Source organism: Nelumbo lutea, chromosome 1 (assembly GCF_056320005.1).
Source record: "Nelumbo lutea isolate HS-2025 chromosome 1, American lotus-T2T, whole genome shotgun sequence".
Taxonomy (NCBI): Eukaryota; Viridiplantae; Streptophyta; class Magnoliopsida; order Proteales; family Nelumbonaceae; genus Nelumbo; species Nelumbo lutea.
Window position 1 is genome coordinate 45,967,692 of NC_142684.1, and position 11,495 is coordinate 45,979,186.

At 38.5% G+C, this 11,495-nt stretch overlaps 1 protein-coding gene across 1 annotated transcript; it reads left to right on the forward strand.

Moving 5' to 3' along the window:
* The first annotated feature begins 6,155 nt into the window (after positions 1 to 6,155).
* Positions 6,156 to 8,650, forward strand: LOC148874510 (Pentatricopeptide repeat (PPR-like) superfamily protein). The gene has a single exon (XM_088949059.1). The coding sequence runs from the start codon at positions 6,657 to 6,659 to the stop codon at positions 8,505 to 8,507; it is 1,851 nt and encodes a 616-aa protein (XP_088805185.1). The 5' UTR covers positions 6,156 to 6,656; the 3' UTR covers positions 8,508 to 8,650.
* The last annotated feature ends 2,845 nt before the right edge of the window (positions 8,651 to 11,495 follow it).

Genomic DNA, 11,495 nt, shown 5'->3' on the forward strand with positions numbered 1-11,495 from the left:
GTTTTGACCCCCGCTAAGGATCTCACTGATTGGTATATCAAAAACAGCCCAATCCGACACCTAGTGCAATATCATAATCGAGTCTAGGGGTTAGGTGTAACTTTTCAGTTTTGCCCATCAATCTCCAAGGTCCAGGGCAATACTAGAAATCTGGTCTAGTTCAAAGATTCAATTAATCCTACACTATAAGTGCCTAGGGTCTCACCCCGGCAACTGAAACAAGCCACCCCAACCGACTTGGTAGCACCACAATGTCAGCCTTGTTAGGACAGGTCTCCCCAGACCGGCCCACTAGCTGTGAACGTTCTAAACTAACACGAGTCTCATTAAGTGTCCAGTTTAAGGGTATTACACAAAACATACCAAGGGAACATGAATCAAATATGTACTTTTATTCATTTACAATAAACTCATAAAGTACATCATCTTGATTGAAGCTAAGGGCATACAAAACTGTCTAACAATATGCACAACCTGCATTGACAATTATAGTTGTCAAGGGATTGATTTCCAGGGAAGGCCCTACACCTAGTCTGCTTCAGTTAATAATGGAGGGGACTAGGACAGTTATATATATATATATATATATATATATATATATATATATATATATATATATATATATATATATATATAATTTACCTAAACCAAAATTTTAGAAGGAAGCTGGCCTACTTCAGATAAGCATGGAGAGGACTATGAGAGCTAATGATACGGCTCAAGATCTTTTATATATTTGTGTTGAGCTAATGATGACTTGGTTTTGATTATGAATCGTTTGTAACCACAATGTTGTGTGAAACCACCTACACCCTCATATAAGGAGATTGTCTTCAAACCTATGAAACAATGTGGAATATGCATAACTTGGAGGAGATGCATGGGATCTTCCAATCAAAACATGGCATTTTGGGGACAATGATCTAGGGGTGTAAAAGGATCGAATTCAAATCGGATCAGGTATATCCGAATTTAAATATGATTAAATAATTCGATATCTTAATTCGATTCGATATCCGATGAATATCAAAAATTAATATTCAAATTCGAATCTGACTAAATATTCGAATATTCGGTTCAATTGGAATTCAACTAATTATTTATTTTAAATAATAAATAAATATATGAAATAAATATTATATATTTAAAGTATATAAATATATAGATTATTTATATAATTTAATTATTATATATATAAATTATATAAAATATTTAAAATTTGTATATATTATATATAAAAATTAAATAATCGGTCAAATTCGGATATTTATCAAATCAAATCAGGTCATATCCGAATTCGAATCCGATTAGCTATTCGGTATGAATAGGATATCCAAATTCGACCGATTAACTATTCGAATTATCCGAATTCAATTTGATTATGTCGAATCTCGAATTTGAAATCTGATTTCCGAATACCGTTGACACCCTTACAACAATCCCAATGATAGGGAGGAGGAAAGAACAATAACAGAAAGGGGAAACGTAGGCAACTTTACAAGTAAAGGAAGAGGCTGGCCTAAGATGGTGCCACATGGCATCGACCGGATGCATCCTGGCCATCCACTGCCAGTCACCTCCAACTACTTCCAAGGCAAGGTCAAGTATAAATAGGGGTGCCCCTCTCCAGGTGAAGCCATCTTGCCCACTCTTGACCCCTAGCTCTTCTGCTCACAAGTGACATCGCCTGAGCACTCACCTCAAACTTCGTCCAACCCCTCTTATACACTTGACTAACTTGACCATCAGAGTCTCTTCCCTTGGGATAACACCCGAGGCCTCTAACATGTGATTACTTACTCTCAGGTTGGACACATCAATCTCGGCTAAGGATGCAGATTTACCTTGGTGCCCTCGGCCCCATCCTTGGAAGCAACAAGTTGTTTTCTACTCTTCATTATCATTCTTTTTTTTAGGTGTTTCTTTGTTGTTGTGTTTTTTGTATGAGTTAGTTATTGTTATCTTCTTTGATTTTCTGTTGTAGTTGTAGAAGGATTTAGTTCTTTCTCTTGACTTCACTCTTTTCACTGTTAATTTTTATTGTTTTTTGAGGCATTATCTAAAGTCCACTTTTGTTGGGTGTCGTAGAGAAGGTTGTGGCTGAGCGTGACCGGAATTGATGGAGTTTTGGCTTTGTTTCAAGTTGTTGGGGATGTTTACATAATGTCAATGACTGTCTTAGTTTTGTTTAAAAAAAAAAGAAAATTTCTTAAATTACCCCTACTGCTTTGCTAATTGACTAACTCTAACCCTTGACGGAACTGATAAATTATGACGGAAATGATAAAGTGTCAGTTTTGCCCTTCCATTAAATGTTATGTAAAAGGAACTCTTGCCGCTGCAACTTCAAACCAACGGTGGCAATAGTGAACAATCAAAGCAAAGACACCAAACGAGCGTCAATTTTGATGGCAAAACCTGTCCTCTGCCTCGGCCTCTTCTTCTTCTTGGTTATCGAAAACTATGGCTTCTTGGTTCTGGCCTGGCTTTGTTCACCAACAACGATAAATATAACTTCATGCCCTCCATTCACCTCTCCGCCTTATTCGTTCCCTTTCTCCTCGTCTCTCCCTGGGACTGCATGCAATCTACTAAAGAGCCCAGTTCGGCTTTTAGAAAGCTACTCTTCCAAGCATCGTTCGTCTTAATAGGGATGCCAGCTACGTGCTTGTCGGTTGTTGTTGAACTCACTATGCTGATCTTATAAGTTATAACTGACTGAAATCAAATGCCAACAAAGAAGACCCAACTACACTGAAATCATTGGCTGGGTAGCCCGATGGCCTGGCCTGCGCTTGGACATGCTCTTAGGCCCGTAGGCTTGAAGTCGGGCCCAAAACACTAAGCCTGTTTTATTTTCAAGATGGGCTCAGGGTTTATCATAAAAGCCCGGCTCGAGCTTGAGCCCCAACTCGAATTTATTTTATATAATAAAAAATATATAAATATTTGCATATATTATATAATATACTTTGTATATTAAATATTTTTATTATTAACCCAAAACCCTAACCCAACTTTTCCCTCTTTTGGCCTTTTTTCTCTCTTTCGAATCGCTCTTCAAACTTTCTTTCTTCAACCTTTAAATTTCCCTGTTCTTCTCACTCAGTCATACTTGTTACCCTTCCACCTCCTCCACCCAAACAGTTCATGTCTACCACACCATTAGTCTTAAGCAAAAACTTCAAAACAATTTGGAACAATTTAGAAAAAAAAAAAAAAACATTTGCAATTTGAGAACAATAGGTCGGGCTTTGGGCTTTTATGAGGGCCGGGTTCAGGCTCCAATTACAGGCCCGATGGTTAGGCTGGGCTCGGATTCAAGCTTTATCAAATTCTGTTAATAACTAGTGAAAGCCTGGCCTGAGCTTGGCCTGGCCCGACCCATGAACAAGTCTACTCATAAAGAGCTTGAGTCATCAACGAAAACAAGATTGGTGATGATGGATTTGAGTCTGTCTATCTTGAGCAGGTTGTAGCTAGCAGTGAAGAAGCTCCATGAATAGCATGTCCCGAGCGCTGCCGACGGCCAAGCCGCTTCAATGAAGTCGTTCTGCAATGAGATACTAAAAATTTCTTCGATTGATCACCCAAACCTCGTTAAGCTTCATAGATAGTGTAGTGACCTGAGGGGGCTCCTCCTATTCTACGACTACATGCCTAACGAAACCCTGGCCGACCATCTCTATGGGTCAAAAAGCTTACACAAAAAAGGGTCCTTGGTGTGGCAAGTAATCGTTGATATAGCACTATAGATGGCATTGGCGCTTAGTACCTCCACTTTACGGTCAAATCAACGATCATTCATAAAGATATAAGGGTCCGTTTGGTTTGCAGGAATAGGGGTTTGGAATCGGAATTGGAATGGGCTATTCCGATTTTAACTGTTTGGTTGGGAGGAATCAGAATCCTATTTGTATTTCTACTGGAATGTCATTCCTCCATTTGATTTGAGGGAATGGCCATTCCCTGTCCCTCCCTTAGGAATAAAATCTCATTCCTACTGATTTTAATTCCCATTTTCATCTTGTCTGAACCAAACAGATTATGGAAATGGACCTTTCCGATTCCGATTTCAGAGGATTTTGATTCCAATTCCGATTCCAATTTCAACTACAAACCAAACGGACCCTAAGTTCATTGAACATCTTCGTCGAAAAAGAAATTAAGGTCAAGGTGGGAGGTTTTGGGCTTTCGAGGCTTTTAGGGGATGATCTGGGTTTTCAGATGTCGTTCCCGAAAAATAGCTCTGAAGCCGATGGCTCCATCTCTTTGCAAGAAAGTTCAAATGGAAGAGAGAGAGAGAGAGAAAGGGAGGAAGAGAAAGGGTATTGGATTAAAAAAATTATACATCACATGATGTCACATGTGTAGGGATTTAGATAGAAAATTAAATGATGCTAACGTAGGGGTAGAGCTAGTCAATTATTAGAAATAGTATGGATAGTTCAGAACAATCGTTAAACATTAAAGGTAGAGTTAGTCAATTAGCTAAACAGAAAAGGTAGTTTAAGAAATTTTCCCTTTAAAAAATTTACTAAAAATAGAAAAATAATTATAATAGATTTTGTAATATTCACATTAATAATAATTTAATATTTAACAAAATTAATAATAAAATTAAGTAATAACAGTATAATTATAATTTTGTGGACTTTTAAATTGAATAAATAATAAATATTTTAAAATTTTAAATAGTGATATTATTTAAATAAGTAATAATATTGTAAATAACTAATTTCACTTATATCAATTAATAATTCTAGAAAATAACTTTCAAAAAATTATTATATGTTAATATCACTTTTAAAATCTTAGTCTATATTTATTATATATTAATATATACTAGAATTAATTTTAATTGTATTTTTAGTAATTATTTTTTTGTGATAAATATATTTTCAATAATTATTTGTAAATCTATTTTTTTCTATTTAACAAAAAAAATTCAATAATTATTGGAGATTAAACTACCATTATATATATACTAAAATTAATATTTATTCTTTTTAAGTAATTATTTATTATTTTTATGACAAATATATTCTTAATAATTATGTATAAATCTATTTTTGTTTGTTATTAAACAAATATTATTTAACTTTTTAAGTCTAATTTGTTGTACTTATTGTATTTTTGTTATAATTTATTGATTAATATTTGTTAGATATTAAACTATTATTTGAGATTACAATATTTATTGACTAATTTAATATATTTTTTAGTATTTATTGTATTTTTATTATTTTTCATTATCAATATATTTTTAATAATTATATATTTTTGCTATAAATTTTCAATAATTATTGGAGATTAAAATATTATTATTTATTAGAGATTAGACTATTACTTTAGCTGAAATTATGAGTGTTTACGAGTTAGTTCAGTTTGGTTGTAGGTTGTTTGTCCAATCAAATCGACCTAGTCAAGTTGGGGAGTTGGTCACCCGAAATCGACTAACCATTAGTGAAAACCGACCAACTCGGGTTGTATCAGTTTGTGTTGATTTTCGATTTGGTTAGTCAGTTCAAAAGACTTAAACTTAAAAATTAAATTTAAATTTAAAAATATTACAGTGGTATTATTAAAAAATAAAAAATAAATAAATTTATGATATAAAATATTTTAGATTAAGAAATATGGAAATTTTCTCACTTTCCTATATTAAAAAATTATATTAAAAATATAAAATAGTAATATATATTTATGGTCGGGTCATTCGGTTTTGGTTGATTTACAAATGGCCAAAATGAAACTGATCTAACTTTGTTAGGTTGGAAAATTGTTGAACCAAAACCAACTGAAAATTCTAGAAAATGAACCAGGTCAAGTTGGTCAGTTTAATTAACTTGATGAACAACTCAAACTAAAATTAATTATTATTATTTTTATATTATAAAAAAATTAGTAAAAATAATATATAAAATATAAGAAAAAAACAATATTAGAAAAATGATATATTATTAAAAGAGTTTTAACCAATCAAAATCCACCCATAAATTTTGATAAATAACACCTTTCCGAACCCGTTTGTAATACTAATCATAATTTTATTGTTTAATTTTAGCTTAACAAAATCCATACATCACAACGGGCCCCGCCAATATATAAATGTAGATGGGAATAGTTTCCAACCTTCCAAAGTTCCTATGCAAGCTGAGATGTGCATTGAGGCCAGACGCTTTCTCTAGAGAGCTTATTTTGCTTCATGGGACTATACATCAGGGGTAGCCCATCCCCTTTCCCTTAACCCCCCAAGCCCTGGTGGCAGCGGGATTTGATCGCAGGTTTCTACACCGACGAGTCAGAGAACCTACCAACTGAGTCCAGAGTGCTTATCTGATCTTTGTCGGTTCTGATCTTTGTTGGTTCTAGCTACAACTCGCAAGGAGATCTCAACTCAACAAAACAACTTTATCAACCACCGTCGTGGATCTTGATCGACGCTGGTTTAAGTATTCTAACAATTGCAGCTACGCCGGTGAAGGAAGGTTGGGCTTACCCGCTTATGATCTGCTTGTGAATTGTGATCGTAAGGGGTTCACTCTCGAACACGATGAATATTTTGAGATCATCGGTTGGAGAAGAGCGGATTGAGATTGTCTATTAATTATTCAATATTCTTCTTCAGAATAACGATTAGAAACAACAAAAACATGAATATTCCATCTCGTTTTCGAGCTTTACACCTTCAAGCCAATCTTTTCAAAAGAACCCTAGTTTCCACCATTGACGCATCAACTAGCCCATTAGGACTCGATCCTACTCTCAAAAGCTTCATTTCGAACAAGGAAGGGTTGAATGTTAATATATCCAGGCTCTCTGACCTCATAAGCAAACAACACTGGCGTGACCTAAGTAGTATAGTTAGAGAAATATGCCCTGAAAGGTGTCTGCAATTTCTGTTCAAATCCAATGCCGATGGAGAAACTGTTCTTGGGTACTTTCGGTGGTCAGAGAGAGAATTTGGGGTCTCCTACAGTCTTGACTTCTTTTGCAGGCTCTTGCATTTGTTGGCATCTGAAAAGAGTTATAGCAAAGTTAGGTCTCAGCTGGATGATTTTGTTAAGAGGAAAAGGGACTCAGTTTCGTCGATTATTCATGCAATTTCGACTTCAAGTGATGGGTTTCTCTCGAATTCAATGATTATAACTGATATGTTAGTCCTGGCTTATGTGAAGAATTTGAAGCCTGATTTCGCTCTTGAGGCATTTGAACGAGCTGGCGATTACGGGTTTAGGTTGTCAATTTTGTCGTGCAATCCCTTGCTGAATGCTTTGGTTAAGGAAAATAGGATTGGAGCTATGGAGAGTGTGTTCAAGGAAATATTAAGGAGGAGGATTCAACCAAATTGCATTACATTCAATACAGTTATTAATGGTCTTTGTAAGGTTGGGAAGTTGCAGAAGGCAGGGGATCTGCTGGAGGACATGAAGTCCTGGGGCTGTTCACCTTCGGCGATTACCTACAATACCCTCATTGATGGATACTGCAAGATGGGTAGAGCAAGCAAGATGTACAAAGCGGATGCCCTTTTGAAAGAAATGCTATTGAATAAAATCCAACCCAATTTGGTTACTCTCAACATTCTCATTGATGGGTACTGTAAGGATGAGAATCTACCTGCTGCAATGAAATTGTTTGAGGAAATGCAGAGACAGGATCTGAAACCAAATATTATCACCTACAATTCTCTCATCAATGGCCTTTGCAACAAGGGTGAACTTAACCAAGCTCTTCACTTGTGGGATGAAATGTTGGGTTTGAGTGTGAAGCCAAATATATTTACTTATAATGTGCTAATCAATGGTTTTTGTAAGAAAAGGATGCTGAAGGAGGCTAAAGCATTATTGGATGATATTGAAGAGAAAGGCCTGGTTCCAACTATTATAACGTTTAACACTTTGATTGATGCGTACTGTAAGGCTGGGAAAATGGAGGAAGCCATTTCCTTGCGTCGAATGATGTTAGAGAGAGGAATCCAAGCTGAAATTTCGACCTACAACTGTTTGATATCTGGTTTCTGTAAGGATGGAAACATGGAAGGGGCTGGGAAGCTTCTAGATGAGATGAGGGACAAGGGTGTTAGAGCTGATCTTGTAACTTATAATATTCTTATTAGTGCATTATGCAAGGATGGGGAATCAAAGAAAGCAGTTAAGCTCTTGAATGAGATGGTTGAAATGGGTTTGAGCCCTAGCCATGTTACATACAATACATTGATGGATGGGTTTTGTAGTGAGGGAAACCTGAGGGCAGCATTGAATATGAGGTCAAGAATGGAGAAGGAAGGAAAGCGGGCCAATGTTGTGACATATAATGTGTTGATCAGAGGCCTCTGTCAAAAAGGTAAGTTGGAAGAAGCAAATGACCTTCTTAATGAGATGTTAGAGAAGGGCTTAATCCCAAATTGCATAACTTATGAGATTGTTAGAGGGGAAATGGTGGATAGTGGTTTTGTCCCTGACATAGATGGCCATCTATGCAGTGGTGCACAACAGAATTAGTACAGACATGATTAATACAAAGATATGGGGCTTTGTATGAAAACATTGATTACATTTTAGAATTTGATTATTATATGGTGCTGGATTCAGACACTGAACTGATTATGGTTGTGAATTTGTGATAATAGATATACTTCTATCCAGGTTATTTCCATCAAACTCTTAACTAATTAAATTGATTCTATTCAGGGACCATGTATAATGGTAAAATTTTGTGCTAACAAGCATGAGAATGTGGGTTCTAGTCTGAGAGCAACCACTTTGTGCAAAAGAAAAAAAAAATGCCAGAGGTTAGGTCCACACTCAAGACCTAGATATCTAGGACCAACATTGCATATTGGCCTTTACTTTGCATTTTATCCCATAATGTTATTCTGCCTATCTTACCTGATTAAGCTGAGTTCCGTGCAACTAATAATAGAAGTACCTTACAAAAGGTTTGATTGAAGAAAGGGACACCCTTGCATGGCTAGGACTGTGATGTAAATTATACTAAATCATTTAGAGGTAAACTACTATGGTAATTTGTGGAGATATATAAATACTCTGTTAACCTGAAAAGCGGCTTTTTGTGATTTCTAAGCAATAGCTTCTACTCGGTGCCATATATTGAGTTGTCCATGAGTAATGGTTGGTTGGTGTGAATTTGAACCGACAAGAGAGCGAGGTGGCTTAAAAAGCTACTGTGCTGGTTGTCTGTTTAACTGTTTCACATAGGAGTGCAACTTGGATGGGCCTCGATTGAAACACTTTGTTAGATTTTGAAGGTTAACAGAGGGCAGGAACTCAAACCTGTGGAAATTCTTCAAATTGGGTACTCAATTTTCACCTCCTGTTTCACATCATGTCCAAGAAACAACTGCAAGCCACGTCATGAAGAAACATTGAGAAATATAAAGGTTTTCGTACTGAACAATGTCTGAGGAGGGGTTTGTTTAGGTGACACTGGAATCTGCTTTTCATGCTTTGACAGGGATTTGATGAGCAGGCATTTGGTTGGTGTTTTCATCTGCCCCACCCCCATGTACATGTAGTAGTTGCTCATGTACAGGTTAAGGTCTGCCTAACTCCTGATGTTGCTATTACTCAATCCTCCCCCTCCCCCTCCCCTTTTTACCTTGTAGACATTTTTCCATTGATCATGCTATGGTGCTTTTCCTGATCTCACCATATTTGCTTCCTGTATTTAGACATCATTATAATTATATATCTTTTACATTTTGTGGATTTTGTTCCCAATATTGACATTTTTTTCAATTAGATCTTGGAGACAGCATGGTGTTTCCTTTGTGTCTTTACGTATTTTGTTGGTATTTATCAGCCTTTCAATTTCTTCAAAGTTTGCTAGCTCATTCAAACTGATGGAGGGTAATTTGGCCCGACCTTGCAGCACAGGTACACGTAGGCATGACCTTGCTCAAACAGTGATTCTGCCTGACAGCACAACGGATGCAACCACAACTCAGAGGGAAGGTCCACCGAGTTCAGCTCGAAAATTGGGCAGATGAACTACTCGTCGGGAGCCACCTTACCTGCACCTCATCTCCGAGGTTAAGGCACTTCGAGGCGCCCCGATTTCGGGGTACCCTGACCTCTCTTGAGGCCCGAACTCCTCCCAATGGACCTCGGGCCACTCCTAGATAGGAACGCACCGATCCTTCTCTGGACACCCCGAGTTATAGACACCTCGGGTCAGCAGCTCGGCATAGCTTGCCACAGGCAGCACGCCACTTATGGGACAACCCGGCACAGGGTAGCTCGCAGAAGGGTAGTTCGTCACATCGCAGGAAGACCTTTTGCCGACCACCGTACCCGATAAATCTGGGAACAACGGCCATATCCCTCGTCAGACAGCATCGTGTCTGCCACCTTCAGAGGGTGCCTTACACCTGATAGGCACATACACTGCGGTGATGGCCCCACGCGTGCCACCTCAACCCTATTTGTAACGGCTGTGGTAGGCTGACAGTGGCGGTTATACCCGCCCTGTCAGAGGCATGTGGGCCTGATACAACGGATTTCTGTTATAAGGAGCTATTATCAAGGAACGGGAGATCATCTCGAAATCTCTTGCGCTACTTCACTCTTAGTTTTTATCTACTCTTTGCTTCTTACTCAGAATACTGACTTAATCTTCGGAGCATTCTCGCCAGGCGAACCCCCCAGGGATTCTTCTTCTTCCTCCTCAGGTACTTCTTAGGAAGCCATGCGAGTGCCACTAAGAGTGACCGGATCGCGCACCATCATTTGGCACCGTTTGTGGGAAACACTTCAAAAGGCCTTTCTCTCTAAACTTTCACAGTCCTTTTCTTCATTGAAAAAATTAAACACTCATGGCTTCCTCAAGCAACGTTGGACGAAGCATGGAGATGGATAACTCCAGGGACTAACCCCAGGTTCCCATAGTCTGCATAGGACAGTTCACAATTCCTCTCCTGGTGGACGGAGTCCCCAGCCTGAACGTGTCGCGAGCGATGGCCCCTGTGGGTATTTCCCCTCCTTCCTCTGTGGAAACAACCTTTGTTCCTCCTGCAACCGGCCAGAGCTAGCTCGACGACCTGGTGCAATGCATGCGGGCCATGCAAGCCCAAATGCAGCAACTCCAACAACACCAGCTCTATCAGTAGCAAGTGTTGCACCACGTCTCCCAGTACCACTACCAGCAGCAGTTCCCCCAGCTGCCTCAACCTCGGCTTCAGCAGTCGCAGCTTCCGCCTCGGCACCCAACCTCACAGCGAGCTAGGTCTCGCCGCCAGGACGAACACCCCTCTTGCCAATGAGAAGCCCCTCAAAATCCTCCTAAAATCCAATCCTCCTCCCACGGCAAACAAGAGAGACTAGCTACCCCGGTCTCGCCGCAAGCGGTTAGGTCAGGAGGACCCCAACTCGCTAGGTCTACATCACCTCGGCAGTTAAAGTTTGAAGCCCCACTCCTTGAGAACCAGTTCGAGATCCTAGCTGCAGACTCCAAGTAGGATCCCTCTATCC